General features: G+C 42.7%; 1 protein-coding gene across 1 annotated transcript; it reads right to left on the reverse strand.

Moving 5' to 3' along the window:
* Positions 1 to 8,031: 8,031 nt before the first annotated feature.
* LOC124672445 (AUGMIN subunit 3-like) lies at positions 8,032 to 15,862 on the reverse strand. Its single transcript, XM_047208667.1, has 18 exons — positions 15,684 to 15,862; positions 15,189 to 15,225; positions 14,919 to 15,022; positions 14,140 to 14,335; positions 13,501 to 13,567; positions 13,076 to 13,179; positions 12,592 to 12,631; positions 11,742 to 11,796; positions 10,842 to 10,973; positions 10,408 to 10,477; positions 9,850 to 9,907; positions 9,706 to 9,761; positions 9,466 to 9,621; positions 9,265 to 9,376; positions 9,048 to 9,189; positions 8,743 to 8,818; positions 8,558 to 8,653; positions 8,032 to 8,443 (listed from the first exon to the last, which is right to left on the reverse strand). Exons 1-18 carry the CDS (start codon positions 15,860 to 15,862, stop codon positions 8,315 to 8,317), a joined length of 1,809 nt encoding a protein of 602 aa, XP_047064623.1. The 3' UTR covers positions 8,032 to 8,314.
* Between the last annotated feature and the right edge of the window lie 7,539 nt (positions 15,863 to 23,401).

The raw sequence follows: 23,401 nt of genomic DNA on the forward strand, positions 1-23,401 counted from the left end.
CACTCTCAACTTTGATCACATAACAGAATACATAAATGCATACTCTACACTCTCTTGTTGGATGATGAACACCACTAATTGCGTAGGATTACACGAACCCTCAATGCCGGAGTTAACAAGCTCCACAATATTCAATGTTCATATTTAAATAACCTTAGAGTGCATGACAGATCAACACAACTAAACCAAGTACTAACATAGCATGCACACTCGTCACCTTCACACTATGTAGGAGGAATAGATCACATCAATACCATCATAGCAATAGTTAACTTCACAATCTACAAGAGATCACAATCATAGCCTACGCCAAGTACTAACACGGATGCACACACTCGTCACCATTACACCGTGCGGGAGGAATAAAACTACTTTAATAACATCACTAGAGTAGCACATGGATAAATTGTGATACAAAACACATTGCAATCATAAAGAGATATAAATAAGCACTTCACTATGCCATTCATAACGAGTGAATAAGTATTCCGTGAAATATAGCCTAAGAGACCCACACGGTGCACACACTGTCACCTTTACACACGTGGGACAAGGAGTCTCCGGAGATCACATAAGTAAAACTCACTTGACTAGCATAACGACATCTAGATTACAAGCATCATCATATGAATCTCAATCATGTGAGGCAGCTCATGAGATTATTGTATTGAAGTACATAGGAGAGAGATGAACCACATAGCTACCGGTACAGCCCCGAGCCTCGATGGAGAACTACTCCCTCCTCATGGGAGACAGCAGCGTTGATGAAGATGGCGGTGGTGTCGATGGAGGAGCCTTCCGGGGGCACTTCCCCGTCACGGCGGCGTGCCGGAACAGAGACTCCTGTCCCCCAGATCTTGGCTTCGCGATGGCGGCGGCTCTGGAAGGTTTCTCGTACCGTGGCTTTTCCGTGTCGAGGTTTTAGGTCGAGGGGCTTTATATAGGCGAAGAGGCGGCGTCAGAAGGTCAACGGGGCGACGACACCATAGGGGGCGCGGGCCACCCCCAGGCCGCGCCGGCCTATGGTCTGGTGGGCCTGTGCCCCCTCTCTGGCGGCTCTCGGGTGTTCTGGATGCTTCCGGGCAAAATAGGAACTCGGGCGTTGATTTCGTCCAATTCCGAGAATATTTCTTTACTTGGGATTTCTGAAACCAAAAACAACGAGAAAACGAGAACGGCACTTCGGCATCTTGTTAATAGGTTAGTTCCAGAAAATGCACGAATATGACATAAAGTGCGCATAAAACATGTAGATATCATCAATAATGTGGCATGGAACATAAGAAATTATCGATACGTCGGAGACGTATCAAGGATGACATGCGGGTCCCATTTAGCAGCAGCGGTATCATCGTTTGAGAGGCTGCACGAGATCGAAAGAAAAAGGCAAGTGACCAAATATGAGGTTCCAAAAAAAATCCTAGAAAAGAAAGTTTTATAGTACATAGAGGACGACATGCGGGTCCCATTTAGCAACGAGCGGTCTCACCGTTTGAGAGGCGGCGGGGATCGAAAGAAAAAGGTAAGTGACCGAATATGAGGTGCCAAAAAAATCCAAGAAAAGAAAGTTTTATAGTACATAGAGGATGACATGCGGGTCCCATTTAGCAGACAGCGGTATCACCGTTTGAGAGGCGGCAGGGGATCGAAAGAAAAAGGCAAGTGACCAAATTTGAGGTGCCAAAAAAACTCCAAGAAAAGAAAGTTGATTGCTCATAGAGGATGACATGCGGGTCCCAATTAGCAGCCAGCGGTCTCAACGTTTCCAAGGCGGCAAGGGATCAAAAGAAAAAGGAAGTAGCCGGAAATCGGGGGTCAAAAAAAATCCAAGAATAGAAAGAATTTTGGTTCATAGAGGATGACATGCGGGACCCATGATCCTGCATCGTAAACGGCTCGATCGAAGAGCGTTGAACGAGATGGCGCGATCGAGAAAAAAAACAATGCCAGAGAGGCTGCCATCTGGGCCCTACATCCCTCGGCGGTGCGGATTTGCGTTGACTCGGCCGGCGAACCCGAGAATTCGAGATGCACCACGTCCCGGGACACCATACGCCACGTTTTGGCCGTTTTCGTCGGGCTAGGTGGCCTCAAAAACGAGAAAAAAACGTTTTGACATGCACAACGGAGAGATCAAAAATCGTCGGCCATGGTACACCAGCAACCACGGCGCGACTTCAACTTCGTCGGCCATGGCAACTTTTCTTGTAGTGTTACTTGGGCATGGTCTAGGGTCCATTTAGGGTTAGATGGGGTTAGTGTTGGTTTCAAACCATTTGGGCAAAGTAGAGGTGCATAGGTCAAGAGTTGGTAATATGGCTATGTGCCACATATGCCTATGCATATGTTTATTTTATTTTTGTTTCTCACTTGATTTAGTTGGTAAGTACTAGGTTAGGTTTGTTGATGTTTTCAAAACATCTAATCAAGGTAGAAAAGCCTAGGTAAAAGTTTTACCAAAATAGCCATAGGCACTTAGGCCCTTTTCTTCTTTATTTTAATTTCTTTTTATTTTGTTTTATCTTGGATGGTGAAAAGGATAGGGTTTAGGGTTTAAGATCATTTCAAAATACTTCAACAAACAATCATGGAAATATCACAACATATAAGCATGATCACTATGTATCAAACTTAATTTAATAAAAGTTTTTGTTGGTTTTCCAAAATTTGGAAAAAAGGGAAATTCATTTTCTTTGTTTTGAAATTTTTGGGATGTTACATCATGTCTAATCATAACTATGCTTTGGAGATATATAATTACCAATTAAACCTTAGTTGGTTAAGCAGATATGTTCCAACACATAAAATCATAGGGGAACTACTAGCAACCATAAAACCATCTTCAATATGTTAATTAGAGAAACAACTGAATAGTAGCAAACCTTTGTATAGTGCAGCCCCTATATCAATCTAGATGATCTTGGATTGAATCATCCTATGAGTGGTGAGGAAGAACAACCCTAGCCAAAGTAATATAGTGTTAAACCACATATAGAACCTATACCCATATTTCCAACAAACTTGTGAATTACTTAATGATCACAAGTAAAACCCTAAACCATACATCAATTATTGTTTTTTTATCACTTGGGTGATCACAATTATAAACTTAGACCATAATAGAGATTCAAACCAATTTCCATTAGATGAATACAATTAGAACCCTAAAATTGCTCACTAATTAAAACTTATGCATAATTATGGAACATAAGAAACACTTAGTGCTAAACCCCATGGTTAAACCCATGTGTGGTGATCAACCACTCATCTTTGTAACCAAGATCAACCATGATGGATACAATACCTACCTAGATACTTTCAAAAATAATGATAGTATTAACCTTAAAAGGGGGTTATAATAGAAATTATAAAACCCTAATACATTATAAAATCATATGCAAGTCATCCACTCCTCAAATAGAAACCAAATCTTCATAAGAACCTCCGGAATACTATGAGTTAAAATTATCAACTCTATTAATTCCAAATAGATTTGAGTCACAAGAAAAAGGAAATTAAAATTAGTGCACCAAATCATGCTTAATGAAAAATTGCAACAAAGCTCCCATATATTAAATGTTTATTCAAGAATAACTCAGGAATACAATGATCCTTTATTTAGCCCTAATGAAATTCAAATTATCAAATACCTGCAAAATAGAAAAGCATTCAAATTTGAATTATAAAACAGAATTGAAAATAGAAAATGAACACGAGAAAAAGAAAAGGGGAGAAAAACCTTACCCGGACCTCACCGGCTGTGGCAGCCCACCGAGCAACCCCTCAGCACCAGCCCAACACGGCCCAAACACGCCCACGTACCTCTTCGCCTCGGATAAGAACGGAGATGCGTCGTCGTCTTCGTCTCTGCCCAGCTCGTCGCACGGGAGCGAGACACCGCGACGGTGTGGCCACGTCCCACGGTCGCCGCCGACGTTGTTGACCGCCAGCGCACGTCGGAGTCCGTATAAAACGCGCATGATTCCTCCATTTGCCCTCTTTTGCTCTATTTCCGCCCTAAATCGAAACCCTAGCACGCACAGACTCCGACCATCGCCGTCGATGTAGCCCTTCCCGAGCCTCGCCGTAACCACCATCGTCTCCGCCATGCTCGACTTGCTCTGCCTGCAAAAGGAATCGAGCCATGGTGATCCGTAGTGCCGTCGTCGACCTCAACTCTCCGACGGCCGGAGCCATGAAATCCGGCGAACCAGACCACCACCAGCCACGCCGTCACGCGTATCGTGCTCCTGGTGAGCTACTGATCTCCCTAGCATGCCCGCCTAGCTCTATTGCATTCCGTAATATCATCGCGCCGTTCAACCGTGTCCGCCGCCGCAGCACCTCACAGACGAGCACGCTCCGGCGACCATTTCGGAGCGGCGCCAGTACCAGTACGTTCACCTTGGCGCACTGAGTCTCGTGGTGTAAGTAATTTGCCCGCGCGAGCGCCGTATCGCCGGCGACCATCGCCACTGTCTCGCCGGCCACCGTGAGTCTTGCCACGTAAGCACTACGTGGCAGGTGACGTGGTCTAGCCCCACTAGTCAGTGACTGTGTGGGTAAACTAGCCGGGTAGTTTTAGTCATTTTCTATCTTTGTTTAAATTCCATAATTGCTGAAAGTTTGAATGAATTTAGAAAATTCATCTTAACTCATAAAAATGAAAATAAGATATCAAAATTCTTCTAAAAGTAAATTCTATCCAATAAAAATATAATATGAAATTTTTATTTTTAATAAAAATTTAATTGTTTTAAACTTAATAATTAAGTCTTTTCTTTTATCCTAAATTCAAATCCAATTCAATAATTAGTTAAAAGTTTCTAAAATAAATAAAACACCAGTAAGAAAATAAGGAACACATTAAAACTAATTTTACTTTATTATTAACTTATTAAATCCTTACTAGAAGGATTTAAATCCTAATTAATAATTGTCTTAATTATTAATTCTTTAAAAATAATAAAATGCCAAATTCAATATTATTTTTATTTCAAAGTTATTAATAACTTCAACTTTATAATGAAGTTATTACCTTATATTAAGAACTATATGGTAGATTAGGAAACCCTAGTTCCATTATACATAAAATAGTAGTTCATAATTTTATGTGGATTCCTAAAACCCTAATGCCATTAGGAACCTTAACTCCATTAATTCATATGAACCCTAATTTGCCACTAACCTATACCCTAGGTTATAGTATGAGATCATAACATTTTATTTTCATTCATAGGTTAATATTGAGCAACTCAATGCATGTTCATATTCACATAGAATATAGGAACCCTATCACTAATAATTTAGCATCCTATGTATACATAACCATAAAACCAAGATGATCAAATAGGAACACCTAAGTCTAAACCCTAGTTCCTATTCCCAAGACAATCATCCTTAATCATACCTATTTAGCATCACACCATTGTGATGAACTCCAATAACAACTATGCCAAATATTGTGCATTACCTAACCATACTACACTAAAACCTATTAGTATTAGATATTCATGAACCATAATATCCAGGAGCCAACTATGCCCTATTTAAGTGGATCCCATAGTAAAACCTAGATCACCTCAACCCTAATTGATATACTTCTTATTACTTAAGAAGTATGTTCTTCAAAAGTTATTCTTTTGAAGAAATAGGGAGTAGCCATCAACCCTGCCTAATGGGACCTATAAACCCTAGCTAGCTATCACCAATATGATATGCCAACCATAATAGTAACCATGTATAATTAATTACTCAAGATTCTTATGCCTAACTAAAACCAGATAATCTCTAGATATTGATGAATCCAACATATATGAGAACCATCTAATACTTACTCCAAAAACTACTTGAAACCATAGTAAACCATAGAATCCCGCAACCCTAATTATCATACTTGTTCTTTATTACAGAACATGTTCTTCAAAAGTTATTCTTTTGAAGTATATGATAATTAATTATTAACCATGCCATATGGTACCAAAAGCAACAACTGTTCATTACATGTTAAGATATATCAAATCTTATTGTTGTGTGCTATTAATATTATCGTTATGATGTATTGCATTACTTGTTTGTGATACCAAGTAATCCACCTTAATAAGAACCTTCCTTGTGAATCACTCTAAAAGTGCAACACACTCTAAACAAATCATTTCAACTCACTAATCCTAAATCATCGGAGTGATTGCACCTCATACTTATGCATTATTGCATCCTTGCCAATCTTTTAAACATCGTCCTTACCGGACGATGATGCTATTTCAGAATTTGGAGTTATTGCGTATCGAAGACCTTGTCTGGATAATCTTGCAGTCAAGAAAGGCAAGTTCATCACTTGCTCATGTCAATTGAGTATTTTTTATCAAATTACTTGCAAAGTACTATACTTATCACTCTTGCATGAAAAGCAAAAGTACTATTTTCATAACTATGAATATGACTATGTGGTGGGCAATGGAACCATGGTATGTGTTGATATGGTGGAGGTTCCATTGCAATGGGTTTATATCCATCTAGGATTAACAACAAATGTCATCCAGTGATTCTTGTGCCGTAAAACTCGTGTTAACCATAAGATCTGGAGTGGGACGGAGTAGTCAATTGTGCTTCCACCTATCGTACATCAACGGATGCACTTACCGTAGCAGTTGTGTCTTGCGAGAGAAACTTGAGGGTGGGGATCCCATGCTAATTCCCCACGGTAATGCGGTCTATGATGGGTTGCAATGGCCGGCGTAGGACCATGGTTGCGACCTGGTAGTTGTCGAGGTCGGAAGATATCCAAGTGATATAGCCCGGCGAGGACCCATTGTCGGATTTGCAACGAAGGGTGGGTGTGCGAGGTAGCGGAGGAGTATGATTGGCTAAGACCTTATACCGGGCCTCACACCAACGGAAGTGTGGACTGGTAACGTGTTCGGTTGGCACCAAGGTTAAGATCTCTTATGGGTAAAGCAACACACCTCTGCAGAGTGTAATGAATCGTGACCTGTCACTCCCTGTTCCGGGATATGGAACTGCGACGCTGCCGGAAAGGAACTCCATGAAGTTCTAGTAAACCGGTGAAGGCTGACGGACATAGCTCTTCTGAATAAAAGCAACCTTTTGAAGAAATGGTTATGAAAACCTGCATTGCTATTAGACTTTCTGGTCTAATACTGTAGCTAGTGCATTAAACACCTCTTTCCTATAATGAATTTGTTGAGTACGCTCGTACTCATCCCACTCTTAAATCCCCTGCTTAGATATGGAGGCATCGAAGGAGGATCTACAGTGCAACTCGAAGACCGAGGAGTCAACAACTACTTCAAGGGACATGAACCTGTCAGAAGAGAAAAACACCACATCCAACAAGGATAAAACCTAGATTAGCCACAGAAGGGAACTAGCTTCCTAAACCTAGCTCCTATTTAGCTAGAATCTATTCATAGCCTCTATAGCTAGTTAAATACTCTACAAATAGAGTTCGTGATAGGATTAGACCACGAGTCGTTCTTCTGGAGTTTATTTGCAGTTTTACCTCATTGTAAAGTAGGAGGCTGTGTGGATCTTTCGTAAAGAGTCAGTGTTGTAATTCTATAGACATGCCTTGGACCTGCATATGTTTCTGTTGTACCACTCTGAGCGATATAGTACTAGTGGAATGATGTTTCATTGGTGTTATATCAGACTTGCATACTACACCATGCAGTGGTATGCCGGGTCACCACACATAGGTCCTCTGGGCAATCTTCTAACAAGAGCCATGGAGAATCAGCAATGAAGCCTCAAGTGCTGGACCATCTCCAGGTCAACCCTGGTGAGTGTGCATATAGGGTCGTGCCGCTATCCTCGGATGGCCAAATTGTCCACCGTCAAACACATTCTCGTGCAATGCCAACGAAGCAAGCGGCACTTTGGTTCGGCATGTGCCTTTCAGACCTTTCCAACTATTAGAAGAAAATCTATGGCACGGACCACCCAGATCTATGATCGACATTAAAATAGCTAAAATGAATTCTTCTATAGCATAATCAGTCTTCACGAAGATTCAAAAGAACTAGGCACTGAAAACTGATGATTATATACAATTGGTTCCCTCTGTTGACTGTTTTTCCTGAAAGCACTACACTAGGTATACTTTGTGTTGATGTAATAGAAACAAAAAAAAAATTAAGCTCAACAATCTTCAGTTGTTGCAATTCCGAGGATGTACAATTCTGCTTCCCCTGGAAGAAAAAAAAGAGAGAGCCGAGCAAGAAAAGACATGGCAACTAAGTTTGAGGATCCAAGCAAGACTTTGCACTGGCCATATTGACCACCCTACCCAAGATTATTCGGGGATTGCTCTAATACGAGAACTGAGCTCTCTGACTTGATTCTCCAGCCGTCCTGGGTGGCAGAAGAAATCGGTGAATACTCGTCTTTCCTGCTGCACATTGCGTGAAGGCTGTTGTAACATCTGCAGACCATTTGTAAATATGAGAGCGATGACTCAATCCACATACAGAATTACACCTAAACCGCTGATACTGTTTATTATTAGCAACGGGTGGTAGTAACAGATGTACAGTACCTTGGCCTTTTCCTCTCGAGCCATCGTTACTTCATTAACAGAAGCAGAGACTTCGTAGCTGATCATTTCTAATTCTTCAAGCGCTTGCGCCAGTGGCTGAGTTGAGTAAAACATGGTCAAGTAATAGCATCAGAACATAGCACAAGACACAGAGCAAAAGGTTCAAACATCAGAAGAGAATGTACCCATGGTGTAAATTTTGGTAGCATATGTGTCACAGGTACAGATAGGATCTGCTCAAGTATTTGAATCATCCTGCATCTACAAAATGATGAAAAAACATGGAGTGATTGGACCAAACGTCTTTTTTTTTAAACGTCTAACATATAACTCCTATCACTAGGAGTTAGAGTTACCCAATGTAGCATTCAGTTTTCGTGTATCTTCCCTCTTGCTAATGTGCAGCAAGGGAGATTCAACCACCCAATGGACGAAGAAAGGTAACATTTATGAAGGAAAGTTTTTTAGCACAATTGAGAGGACAACTCACTGTTCATCGATGAATCTTCTTCGCTCACGTGGAAGAACATTTTCAAGCTCGTGCTGATAACAATGCAGCTCGTCCGCCAGTTCTGATATCTGCTCAACCAAAGCATATGCTGAAACATATGTTGGTGTCACTGTCTGAGCACCTACAGAAAATGGAAAGAGCAAATTATTCCAGCATTGGTAGATAACATAAAGATTTGTGAAAACACCTGGCTTACCTGACTGACTGCTAAGAATATCCCTCACGGCATGGAGAAAAGTATCCCGGTCATCAACAGACCCTTCTTCAATCATGTCAGATGCAGGTTGACCAAGTAAATGATATCGGTCCTACGTATTGTGTGGTATATACAAATGAAGTGAATGCTAACAAGCTAAACAACATCGTCTACGTAACAGAGAAAACCAGCAAGACATACCAGGCGGCCATTGACAGCTGATAAGTAGCTCTGCAATTCCATTTCTATAGCTTTGAGCAATGAATAAGCGCCCGAAATTTTTGTCCGTCTTTCAAGATGGCAAGCTATCTTCAGAAACCGATGCGCAGCAAGCTGATGAACCAAATGATTGATGAACTGCAAGAAGAAATGTCTACATCATCACTTAGATCGGTAGGAGGCTGGTTTCTACCGAAAAACAACCAAGTACTAGCAAGCTACCCTTTTCTGCTGGCCTATATAGCATTCTTGACGGTGAACCTTCAAGTTATGATCCCCTAGAAGGTCATAGTTAGGAACATGAAGTACCAATCTCAGTACTGCAAAGAGCTTTGAAATTCTTATTGGGTCATAAGGAGAGCACACCTTGCAAAATATTTGCACCCTCAAGTCGAGCCAGGTCAGCACACACGATTGCAACAGTCTATAAAAGGGAAAATCAAAATAGGCCATTAATTTTTACACTGCCTGGCACATAAAATGGAATATGGTTGGATAAAGTGTAAGATAGCTAAATGGGTGGCAAATATTTTTTTTACTGCAGACATGGGAATAAATCGTGAACTATGAATGAAGGACACAAGTTCCTCAATAGACAGATCAGCTAACAGGTACAAGGTCTGTAGTTACACTTCCTAGGAACTTTAGCTTCATTGTTCATTCATCTATTTACTCCAGTGAAACATCCATGAGCTTGTGACATGTCCAGGTAAAACATTCCCACCATCTTTTATATTTCTATTATGTGGGGATGCCAGTGACATCTATTGATAGATGCACAAAATTCTTGATCAAAATAGAACATTAACTCAAGGTATTAAGCAGTGTAACTTAAACAACTCTGAAGCATCCGTGCAGGGAAATATTTAGGCAGTTCATGATAATATCAAGATTAAAGAACGAAATTTTTGTGTTTGAATTTACCTCGGATAGGCATCCCTGAACTTGAAGGGAGAGATCCTTAAGCTCATCGGTAAGTTCAGAGTTTCTCCTCCTGGAAACCAAATAAGAAAATTTCAAAAAATAACAGACATATAAGTTATGGAATCATACAAATGTAAACATCACATGCACAAAAGCTTCATTGTGATACCATACAATAGGAAAAAAAAATGTTTTCTACAATAAAAATGAAGTGTTTACTACAATATTTTGTTCAATCTCTACTTGTGTCAAATCTCAGCGCAGGTAAAATGACTAAACCAGGAACTAAGCAGTTTCCCATTTAGAGATGTCAACAAGGATTATTCAATGTTCTCAACAGTTCTATTCTGAAATAATGATATCGTGCCACTTCAATATCGGAGCTCTTTCAAAAGGAACTAATCTTAACTCCAGTACACTCATGTCAGATATACCTTAGAGAATGGATGTCTTCATGAATATATGACTGTTGGGATGCCAACTGAGATCTCAGCTTTGAGAGTTTAGCCTCCTCCTTAGCAAATTCTACTAGTGCTTCTATGTACTGCCTCTTACTTTTAGCAAATCTGTTAATAAAAGAGAAGCATGGTAAGCAAGTAGACTGATTATTCACTTTGATAGTTTGATGGTAACTACAAGGTAGGCTGTGAAAAGATAATAAGTTAATAACCAATGAACATAAAAGAAGAGCCATATATCGGAGTTCATGTCACGTGTCTAACTGAAGTAACATAGAGTAAATCTATCTATCATACTACATGTCTAATTTTCCTGATACATATTTAAAAAAAATTAGCGAACACAAATTCATAAGAGACACTGGAAGCAATAGGGGTAACTTTGTACCAACAGGGATGAATAATCCACATGCACTAATGCAGAAAGAAAAGGTTGGGATGCAGCTCGGAGTTCCATCAGTAGGCAAACTAATCTCAGAAATGAAGTCAAGGAACCATTTAAGAGGTCGATATCCATCTGGGGAAGAACAAACTTATGTGCTGTTGATTTCAAGAAAATGAGTTCCAAAACTGAAATTAATACTCCTTCCATTTAAAAATTTAATGGTTATGTTCTTCGAAAAACAGTATAAAAGTAATGACATTTCTCTCCTTCAGACTCATTTATCACTCCTCTTTTCATTTATGATTAAACACACACACAAATGCACATACACACAGTACTGATGTAGGTGGAGACAGAACAGGTGACATGGACCGTAGATTAGGTTTTCTGATGGTACAAAATTAAGACAACTCCAACCTAAGATGCGGTATTTTGCAGTAGTACGCCAGAAATAATAAATCAGTGTAATTGGCAGATAAACAGAAACTTACATTGAATTAATTCGGTTCAGTTCATTTACTAAATGATGATGCTTTTCAGAATCTCCTGCACAAAAAAAGGAAAATTAGTTATCATAATTCACTATGGCATAAGTAGCTAACCTAGATAGAGTAAAACTCCAGGAAATTACTGAGTATGACTTCATGGTGAAATCCAAGTTTACATATTATTTAAGATATCAATAATAGAGTACACAACAGCCAAGCCAATCATGGACCAGTAAATGGAGAAGATATCAAAACCTTCGCTGCAAAGAGGGTGCTACTCTTGCCTTCTTGATTTTGAACAAGCTGAATACTGGGAGACGGATGGTACATAGCTCCGTTCAGAAATTAAACTCAATTTAAGCCAATTAAGCTTAGTCAGATCTAAAAGTACACTTACTATGGGAAGACTCAAAACAAGTAGGGTTACCTAAGCATGCCATTTTTACCAGAAAACTTGAGGTATCAAATAGACATGGTCAGTTTTTACTAGTTCAGTCATATGTTGGCTGGGCGCATAAACTAGAACTTTCAACTTTTAATATCAAAAAAGTAAATTATGAAAATGCATCCTTCTTCCATAATACATTATGCTGGCACATAAAAAAGGATTTATAGCCTTTCCAATGATTTTATTCAATTTAAATAGTGGTATATACAGAACATAACATAACATATAGGGAACACAAGTATTCAGGACGAATATTAAGGGATAAGAATACATAATTCAAAAGAAAAATATCAAAACCTTTATCTGCTTCTGTTGGCGCCGGAAAAGAAGAGCGCATAAAATGTATGGAGACAGTACAGACAAGAAAACTGTAATGTGATAATGATCAAGTAAAAGAATCCTCACCCCTTGACACGTCTTCTTTGGCAACAAGATGGAGAGGTCCCTGGAGAAAACTTGATCAAGGCATAGTTATGGCAAAAGGATGGTCGTATGTTCACACTCCCATAAGATCGAGCTTTTAGGTGAACTATTGGTGCATAAAACTAAATATAGTATTAGAGTCAAGAGATCTCGAGTTCAATACCTGGCTAGCGCAATTTAAAATAAAAAGTTACTGTGGCAATTCACTTTTAGGCCTGTGGCAGCCAAATGAGAGGGAGAGTGTTGAAGTTAAGTGCATTTCCCATCTTTCCCCAATATGTTCGAGCTTTTGGATGAACTCATGTAACTCAACTGAAGTATTTAGCTTTTTTTTACATCCAATACTAGACTCATTATTCATTTTGTATGGCTAGCAATCTATCATAATTTTTTAGCTAATATTTGTATGTTTTGTTAAACATAATGCAGTTAATATAGGAATAGTGAGATCATGATAAAAGCACACCTTCTCAAACTTCTTAGCGAACCATTTGTTCAGTTCTTTGGTACAACCCAAGTTACTGATTACATAAGACTGGAAATCACAGTATGACAGGTAGATTCCAATATCTGTAATGAATAAAATGAACTACAATTCAGAAGATTGACAGTAAACTAAAATTCACACTATGTGTGCTAGGGTTAAATATAGTGGCATTTCCATACATGCAAATCAAAATGGATGTCAGGTTATCAGCGCATGTCAATCTATGTAATGTGTAGTACTTCCTCGTCCAGAAATAAGTGAATCGGATTTGTGTACATTCACATGTATCTACATCTAAAAAAACATCTAGATACAAGCGAATCTAGACAAATCCGAGTCGCTCATTTCCAGATGGAGGGAGTAATAAGATGTGCAACTTTACATGTGAAAGGCAACAGTAGTACCTGCTTCTGAATGATAGTAGGACAACTCCTGGATGGTAGCAACAAGTTTTCCGAGCACAGCATTCATCTGAAGAAAGGGGGAAATTTTTGAAAATGAAATGTCACAGAGCACATTCTTCTATTAAAGTACTGCAACGAAATCCTACAAGAAAGAGCATGACAGATAAAATAAAAAGTCTCTATTTCACACGTAGTAAACAAATGCCATAAAATAGGAGGATGATATAAAAGAATGTCTACATTATGTACAAATTTGTGTAAACTTGAAGACCAGTAAACTCTGTTTGCTGCCTGCATTTATTAACATAGCTCTTTTTAGTTTTCACTTAACACAACCGCACTCTCCGACCCTTAAATAACCACAAGTGATAGCTAGCTACAATTTAATTCTATGGTTCTGGTGATTATAGACTAGACAATGAGTATCAGAAACTGAATTCTCAGTCGTTTTATACAAACGATGACACCAGGTGCTAGTGCCTGGTTGCTCGAGTTCTTTTTGTGGGCTAAATTCAGGTATAACTACAATGGTCTATGTGAAATCCAGACTATAGGTATCTATCAATACACAGCTGCGAATGGTAAAAGGACAGTATGGTATACTGGGTTTCAGGTTGGCAAAATAAAGGAATAATTTACCTCTAAACTTCTCTTAGCAAGTTTGTCATCTAATCTTGTAAGTTGTCCAGTTGCGTTAGTTTTAGCAGATTCACGGGATTTGTGTCGCTGGGTGATGGTGGTAGCTTGAGATGTCAGCAAATCAAGCTGCCATTCCAATGAAGCGAGCTTCTTTTCCAAATCAGAAACTTCAGCTCTAAGTGCATGTTTTGAGTCACTAGAAAATATAAGAAAATCTCTGATCAGTGAAGAGATGAAAACATACCATTAGCAAGATAGAGCTTAATTTTTTTGTTTTGAAAGGGAAGATAGGGCTTAATGGTAAAATGGAGCAAACACTGTGGGACTAATTCTCTCCTCTCTTTTTCCTTTATTGTATGGGACTGCAACTTTACTCGCTAGACCCTAAAAAGGGCATAACCAGTGCCCAAAGCTCCCACATATTGTGGGGGTCTGGGAAAGGGAATTTATTTTACTCGTTAGACCCTCTGATCTGTAAATCCTACTCAACACAAGAGTCTGTGTTACCGAAGTTAGCATCTGAGAGATTTAGGAAGTGTCTCCATTACATAAACCATGCAAATGTAGTACATATACCTACAAATAACATAATAAGACAAAATATGATGGGAGAAAAACAGAATAAGACTCCTCCAGATAAGAAGGGAAGGTATACAACTATACCTGCCGTTTTTGCAAGTGGGTGATGGAAAAGTAAAGGGAAATGCAGCTCACGAGAACAGGTGCACAAAATAACAGTTGATTGAGTTCTTGTATAACAGGAGAGTGACATGGCATACCGGATGTCTCCCAAACTTTCTTCTGACAGGAATGTGTATTCCTGGTTCTCTCCAATTTCTGAGAAGACTGAAATACTGTCGAAAGCGGAATCCAAGTCCTCCCCCTAAAAAGGGTACTCGTATTAGGAGCACATCTCTAGCCGGAGGCAGCTATATTGCAACAAAAGACTAGCACTGTATAGACGATTTTGCCAAAAGAAAACATGCTACTCCACCAAATTGATAATCCAACTAAGTCTACTGAACAAATGGAGGTAAAAATCTGTATACCACCAGAAGCTTCCCTTCTAGTTCAAGCTGCTCATACCTGCAAAGTTTATGAAACAAGAACACCAGTTTAAGCCTCAGAAGCAAGAGAATCAGCACTTGTAGCCAAAACATCTCGTAATATAAAATTTGTACAGTGTAATGGTAGTATGATGCACCACACTCCAAAGCATGTGCAGACAAGTGCAGTTGTGTGCTTTTCTCACCCAAACCCTTCACTTACGAAAGTTTCACAGGCAACTCTGCAACTTGCAAGAGGAGTCGAGGACTATTATTTTGAATCCAAACCCCACACTTGTCAGGCTAATCCCAACCAAAACCCCACCTCGGAAGCCCGAACAGCGGCTTGCATTGCACGTCCGACAGTTCAGACCCATGGGGGCATCGGCGTTCGAATCAGCCCCCGGGCTAGCCTAACTTGGCAGCCCTGGCAGTCAGGCAGCCTAGCTACGATTAGAGAAATTTCGAGAGGGTTCGCGGGAGAGATAGGGTATGTACAGTTCGAGGTCGGAGGCGGAGAGGACGTTGGCGGGGCGGAGGCGGGCGGCGATCCACGCGAGCACGCGGCGGGAGTCGTCTCCCTGGAGGAACGCCCAGTCGAGGCTCTCCGGGTCGAGCGGTTCCCCGCCGTCGAACCCCGCCACGGCCAGGGCGTCGCAGAGCTGCTTCGCGCTCATCGCCGGCGGGGTCGGCGTTGATCGATGCGTGCGGAAAATCAGGAAATGGGAGGGATGGTGGGGCCACCGGACGGGGCGAGGAACTGGTGGGACCACCGTCGCAGACGAGATATATGCGGGCTCCTTTCTTTTTTTTCCTGGAAAAACAGATGGAAATGCCGGTTCATATGGTTTTATTTTTCTTCGAGTGAGGACCGTGTAAGACTGTAGGTCGAGGTTTGTTCAAATGAATAAAATTGTACAGTATGAATTTAGTCAAAGTTAAAATCTATACCTAATAATAAAGGAGCTAAGGTTTCTGTCAAAATTTTCGTCCAACTTTTTGTTGGACCATTTTACCCTCCCACCAAAATACATAATACGGCTGGACGCCACCGTACCGGTTCAATTTGTCTTATTGTCAACCCGACTTGAAGTCTTCTTCCCAGATCCGCAATGCGATCCACGAGTGTGAGCTCCGCCCAAGGGAAGCGATCTGTGACGCAGCCGCGCCCGGCCTCCTGGTAATCAGTGTGCGCACCTCGGTCTTGTGGTCATCCCCATCCAAAAATCCAGCTTCTGCTGCGACGCCGCACCACCTCGCCGGGGGGAGCGGCCGTCCTTCGTCGCACGGACTTCCCTCTGACGCGCAGCGTCAGCGGCCCTTCCTCCATATCCCTCCACAAAGGCTCGGTCTTCCCCTCCTACGCACCGGAGCAGGAGCCGCCGGCCAGCTTCCCCCGCGCGACCAGTACAATATCCTTGGACCCAAATCTTCAGATGCCGCGGGGGAAGCACCAGCACGGAGACATGGAGCTCCTCCATTCACGCCTTATCTCTCCAAGACCAAGCACGTCCCCGCCGTCCCTGTCCAGCCGCGGGACAGCCTCCGCAAGGGCTAGCTGCTGCCCCCGCTCGAGCCTGATGTCGGTGATGAGGCGGCCCAGTCCGATCAATTTTTTCCCTCCTGTATATCGATTGGATTTCTTGCAGCTCCTCCACAAGATCTACTCTGGTCAGTAAACTTACAGCAACTAGATAGTGCTCCTTGTGTATGGCTGCAGAGTTCCGTACATCTATGTGGAGATTGAGGATCGAAGCAAAAAAACACCGGTGCCTACTCTCATCTGATTTGGCCAAAAAGATGTGGGCATGGATCGAGTTAGAGAAGATGAACTCTGAACTTTGGACATTAATTTTACCACTCATCTCCAGCTGCACGTTTTGATGTTGTGCGGCTGTGCCCAGGCTTGCGAAGTAGTGTTGTTGGATTATGAAAAAACTGAACATTTTAGAGAGAGATACGAGACGATGCTCTTTTGGTGTTGCTGACTAACAGTTAACATCGGAGATACTGAATGTTCAAGATGGAGTAACTGAACGTTTGTGAGAGACACGACAAGGATGCATTATGTTAGTTCTGATGGCCACGGTGCAAAGAACAGTCTATTGATGCTGTAATTCAGTCCCATTGGTTCAAAGCAGTAGCTCCGCTTCTCATTTGTTTATCGAATGAAATGTTGCAGCTTCCTCATATAAGGTAAATAAACCAGTAGCCAATTTGTATCATAAAAAACTGTTTGTAGGTACGCAACTTTTGCAAATAATAAAGGAACAGTTTCTGTCAAAATATTTCGTCCAAATTTTTTTAGACCGATTTACCCTACCACCAATTCCCATTATACTGCACATCTACCCCTGTACCGCTTCATTTATTTCCTTCTCAAACAAAAATTGTGTCGTCACACGAACGAGCACGTGGGGGAGGCGACATGCGCTTCGTCATTGGCTGTAGGCGGGGCCAAGGTGGGCGAGCTTGCAGGCGAGGTCGACGGCTGCATGGACTGTCGGAGGGGAATACTTGGCAGAGCTTGACAACGTCATGGCTGGCTTGGACAAACGGAGGGATCAGGCAGGAGGCTGGTCACAGATGTCCGTGCAGGACGACCGACGTTGGGGATGAGGAGCTTGGGCGAAAAGAGGGCTAGCAGAAGGAAGGAGCGAGTGAGAGATCGAGCAGAGGAGTTGGGAGGCAAGCAGAGACATGGTGTTCTCATTCCTGATGGCGGAGATCGATTAAGGAGTGGTCAGGAGACGAGCAAATTCGGGCAGGGCTCGCGAGCGATGCTTTGCTTTGCTAATTAACACACTTTTTAGGTGCTACGGTACAAAGTGAGGTGATGCTAGAGTAGAGGAATTGCAGGCCAAGCGAATAATTGACCAACACACGAGGAGGGATGAAGTTCGAGAGAAATAGGACATGAGAGTGTGGATCCACGGAGCAGGAACAAGGGTTGAACCATGCTGATCAAAAGCGGGAGGCCGCGCATGGGTGCAAGACGTGGTGCACTGATGAAGTTCTCTCGAGGATTGGTGAAAGGATGATTTACTAAAGCGTTTGAGTATTTGTTTTTCCCGGTGCAACGCACGGGCACTTTTGCTAGTCTTATTAAATTTGGGATATTCAAAACGGAACCCAGGTTCAGATGCTCCTATTATCTCAACCGACCAGTTGCTCCAAGATTGGTGTTGAGTGATGTATTTGCTGATGTATTCCCAGCTGCATCCAGAATAAGGAACAGTGTGGTGGACCACCACCAGACTTACACCACCAACCCGCGTTTAATTCTTTTGCCGTTGCGATTTGAGCGGAACAAACGGAAGGCCAATGTCCTGGACCAGATCGATGCGATGGACATGCCGTGCCAACAGGCAGCAGCAATGGATCGCGGGCCTTGGCAAGCTAGTGGAGGCTGCTACCGATGGTGCAGGCGGGCGCGCCATGGACGCGGAGCTGTAGGCCGTGGTGGAGAGATGCATGCGCGGGTACGAGGACTACGCCGCCAGCCGGCGCCATGGCGCGCGGGGATGGCGTGGCCTTCTTCTCCCTCCCTGCTCACGATAGCAATTTTATCCACGGATCCGGGTATTCACGGATATTCGATCCGTCGGGCACTGGTATGGAGGGTTCGTTGTGTTCACGGATTTCATGGGGCGGATATCCGATAATTCATGGAGCGGGCACGGGTAGAGCTTTTGCTCCATGGATATTCGATGGATATCCAACTGACATGTGGAACCCACATGTCAGTGACACATGCGATTTTACCTACGATTGGCTGTCTGACATAGATATCCCCAATGGGCCTGCCGAAGATATTACCCGGGGTTTACTGAAAGCCCATGACTTGAAGAATAAGAAGATTCGCAAGCCCAAGTTGCTATTAAGGAAAGCTAGAATTGTATTAGGAAGTATAACTTGTAATCTTGCGGGGCGGGTTAGAAACCCTCCCGGACTCTGTAACTTGTGTATTATGAATCCCTCGACTCCACCTCCTATATAAGGGGGAGTTGAGAGACAAAGAGAGCATCGATTCATTGTTTCACGCAACCCTAGTTTTTACATCGTCGAGTACTTTTCGGTTGAAACTTTCGAGATCTACTTACCCTCTACTTCCAACTAAAACCCTAGTCTACAATCTGTAGGCATTGATAAGTTAATCCCTTGTCAATTGGCGCCGACTGTGGGAATTAGAGGTGTCAAGGAGCTGATCTCGATGGCACGTTCAAGATCGTCGACTTCATCAACTAGAAGCAACGCAATGGACAGAGGTAAACAGATCGAAACTGGTCTAGTTGATTTTGTTCCTCACCCGCCCTCCCGTTTGGATGCATATGCATATCTAGAGGAGCCCATGGAGATGACGTTTGGAAAGTTCCACTTCCGCGTCGAGAAAGAAGGAGCGTATCGTCTCGAAATTCCGATCTCGTCGGGATTATCAGCGGTCGATCCCGATTTTTCAAGTTCAGCATCATCAATCGAGTCGGGCGACGAGAAAACTTCATCGCCACGCTTCATCAGCTCCAGGGCAAGTGAAAAACTCGCCAAGATCTTCAGCGACATATCTTTCGAGTCATCTGCGGACTCCTATATAAGCGATGACTCGAGCGACATCGACAGCTTCAACTTCATCGACGGATCCATCACTGTTGGAAAGGTCTTCACCAATCTCTATGATGGTGTCACCAAACCCGACAAAGTTCAGAATCCAAAAAATCATCAGATCTACGCAATTGGAGAACCAAGCCGGCCAGAACCGGCGACGTCAGAGGCTTTCGACGATGCGGGAAATCCGTATGTCGATCCCGCAGATCTCACGCGAGGTTTGGGAATAAAATATATCGGACCAGGAACACGGGAGATGGTGCGATTTCCGCAGGTAGTGTGGGATCGAGTCGCAAGAGCTATTGATGGTACAGAACCAATGACCATTACGGCAACACCTGAGGAGTTACAAGCGTATCAATATAGGCTTGCACATACCAGGAGGGAGCTCGAGAAACAGAAAATCGAGTTGGACAGGAGGCAGGAAGCAGCCTCCGCATCAAGCAGGCGAAGGGCGAGCTAAGCCGACATTCAGGAACTTCGGGAGATAGTCATAGAGAAGCTCGAAGGAGAGCAAGATCTCGGCTGCAAAATATACCTGAAGCAGAAAGAGAAAACTTAGTTCAAAACCTCGACATGTCTTTCATGTCAATCGACACGAGGGGAAATATTATTCCCAAAACACCGGAAGCGGGGTATATGGCAACGCAAGCTTTCATCCTAGCGTCCAGGCCACCTCCCGGAGATCCAAGAGAAGCGTTGTATAACATGGCCATGGCAGGGTGTGGAGCCATGGGAGCAGCATTCGCAGCTACACCTCCCGAAGGATCAGCAAGGAAAAATAGTCCACGACCCACTGCAGCAGCACCAGATCCCGAAAGAACAAGTGGAGCAAGAGACACAACGGCACAAGCACGGGTGGATAGAGAACGAAAAAATAGAAAAGAACATCGGCATTCCCCAGAGATAGATGACAAGGATATGTGTGGGCTACCGTGCTTTACAAGAAGGGTCCGGAAAACTCGAGTTCCTTCAGGGTTTAAGTTACCCGATAATTTCAAAAAATTCGATGGCCTCGCAAGATCCCGAGGATTGGCTAGTCGATTACCTCGAGACGGTGAAACTGATAGGTGGAACCAGAGCAACAGCCATGCAGAGCATTCAAGTACACCTACGTGGAGCCGCAAGATCTTGGATCAAGAAGCTTCCTCCAGGTTCCATCGATAGCTGGGACAGTTTTGAGGGTGTGTTCGTCAAGAATTTCCGATCCACCTGCAAAAAACCTGCATCACTAGAAGAGTTGAGATCATGTCGACAAAAGCATGATGAGTCAATGAGGAAATACATCCAGAGGTGGAACATTATCAAAAACTCGGCAGAGAACATATCTGATGAGAGGGCAATAGATGCGTTCGTGGCAGGAATTCGAGGAGATTTCGTTGAAGACTTGGGGAGAACTAACCCAAGGACAGTGTCAGCATTGATGGAGATAGCAAACAGATGGGCAGATGGAGAAGATGTTGTTCACAAGAAACGACACAGGTCACCGGAAGAGGACCGTAGTCGAAATTTCCAAAATAGGCGACGATTCTCTCGGCAGTTTTCGAGTTATGATGCTCCTGGTCAAATATCGGCTGGATTTAGGACAAGCGCAGGAGGAAACAATAGAGATGAATATCAAAGGAGTAACGAGCAGCGAAGCGACAATAGAGATGATTCTCGGAATAACAGGCAAAATAGTGGACCAAGGTTTCAGAGACCTTTTGTATCTCCCGAGGATATGATGAACGGGCCATGTCAGATGCATTTCTATCTCGACAATAATGGGAAGAGGCAGTCAGGACATTTACAGAAGGACTGTCGAAATTTTCAAGCGATGTTGAGGGTCGCAGGGCTAGCTAATGCTCAAGCAACAAATAGAAACCCCCAAGGGCCAAGTGAAAGGATCGTATGCCGCACCTAGAGGGGGGAGGGTGAATAGGTGCTAACCAATTTTTAGTTCTTTTTCAATTTAGGCTTGACACAAAGGTAAATTCTCTAGATATGCAACTAAGTGAATTTACCTATATGACAAGGTAACCAACCTAGCAAGATATAGCTACGCAATATATAGGAGATAGAATAGGATAGAGGTAACCGAGAGTGGAGCACGCGGAGACACGAAGATGATTCTCGTAGTTCCCTTCCTTTGCAAGAAGGTACGTCTACGTTTGGAGGAGTGTGGTTGCTACGAAAGCCAAACCAACAGCCACGAAGGCTTCACTCAGATCTCCTATGGGCAACGCCACGAAGGCCTAGCCCATTTCCACTAAGGGATTTCCTCGAGGCGGAAACCGGGCCTTTACAAGGTTCTTGGGGCACACATCCACAACCGAATTGGAGGCTCCCAAATCTGTAACAATACAACAATCAACAACAACAACAACACATCAACAACAATCAACTAGGGAACCAAAAGGAACACTAGCAAGAGGGCCCTCAAACAAATGAGGGGGAAATGTAAAACGCTTCGGTGAGGATGTAGATCGGTGTCTTCTCCTTCGAATCTCCAAAGATCAAGAGCTTTGGTTGGGGGAGGAAGGAGATCTCGAAAATCTTGTGTTTCTTGCGGTGGCTCTAATGGAGGTGAAGCTTGGCAGATTTCTTGTGCAATGATTGAGCAAAGGAGGAAGGAAGGAAGAAGAGGGGTATAAATACCCCTCCCCAAAATCCAGCCGATGGGGCTTCCGGGGGGGCGGATATTCTGGCCTAAGTAAGGGCCGGATAATCCGCCCCCCCGGATAATCCGGCCTCGTGTACAAAACCGGGAGAATGTCCGGCCAAATATCCGGCCTCTATCCAGACTTGCTTTTCTTCAGGTCCTTAGCCATTTTCGAGGGGGCCGGATATTTCAGAAATGTCCGGCCCGGATAATCCGGCCTTGGGACAAAACCGGGACAATATCCGGGCAAATGTCCGGCCCCTATCCAGAAGCATACTGAGCCACAAATCCTCAAGTCCTTAGCCGAAACCGGGGGCCGGATATTTTGGAAATATCCGGTCCGGATTATCCGGCCTGATGATCTTTTTGCTGCTTCTTTTTGACAGAACTGACCACATCCAACACACATAAAAATGTATCTATATAATCCTTGTACCACTTAAACAAACATTAGTGTATCACATATATTGACATCAAACACACAAAACATAATATGAGAGATGTTCTTTCAATCTCCCCCTTTTTGGTGTTTGATGACAATATACGGATTTGCAAGAGAATCACTATAGAGACAAGCATGATGGCAAAACATAGAGGCACTCCCCCTACATGTGTGCATATAAGTATTTTGCATTTGAATACAAATACACAACACATAGGAGCGAGGTGCCTCAACACAAGAGGTATCCAACATGATCTCTAACAAGAGACATAGACATATATGAAGTTGAGATAGGATGCTAGAAATCATACCCATGTGTAGATATATAATACGGAGATATAGCATCACACATAATATAATAGCCTTGATCTCAACATATAGAAATCCGAAAACCTTAACAATGTCTCACACCAGATAGCACATAGTTTGAAACAAAGCACAACCAAACCAAATAGTTCAAATAAGAGGGAACACAAGCAATAAAAGAGTGATAAACGCATATGCTTGTGCCCAAACCATGCAAATCCCCGA

Source organism: Lolium rigidum, chromosome 7 (assembly GCF_022539505.1).
Source record: "Lolium rigidum isolate FL_2022 chromosome 7, APGP_CSIRO_Lrig_0.1, whole genome shotgun sequence".
NCBI classification, from domain to species: Eukaryota; Viridiplantae; Streptophyta; class Magnoliopsida; order Poales; family Poaceae; genus Lolium; species Lolium rigidum.

Bases quoted from the DNA above. Each gene is read 5' to 3' on its own strand.
- LOC124672445 (XM_047208667.1), bottom strand. From the start codon at position 15,862: ATGAGCGCGAAGCAGCTCTGCGACGCCCTGGCCGTGGCGGGGTTCGAC. The intron at 10,974-11,741 runs GTAAGTTTCTGT...TTTTATTAACAG, and splicing joins CTGAACCGAATTAATTCAAT to ATTTGCTAAAAGTAAGAGGC. The intron at 9,762-9,849 runs GTGTGCTCTCCT...ATGACCTTCTAG, and splicing joins GGGTGCAAATATTTTGCAAG to GGGATCATAACTTGAAGGTT.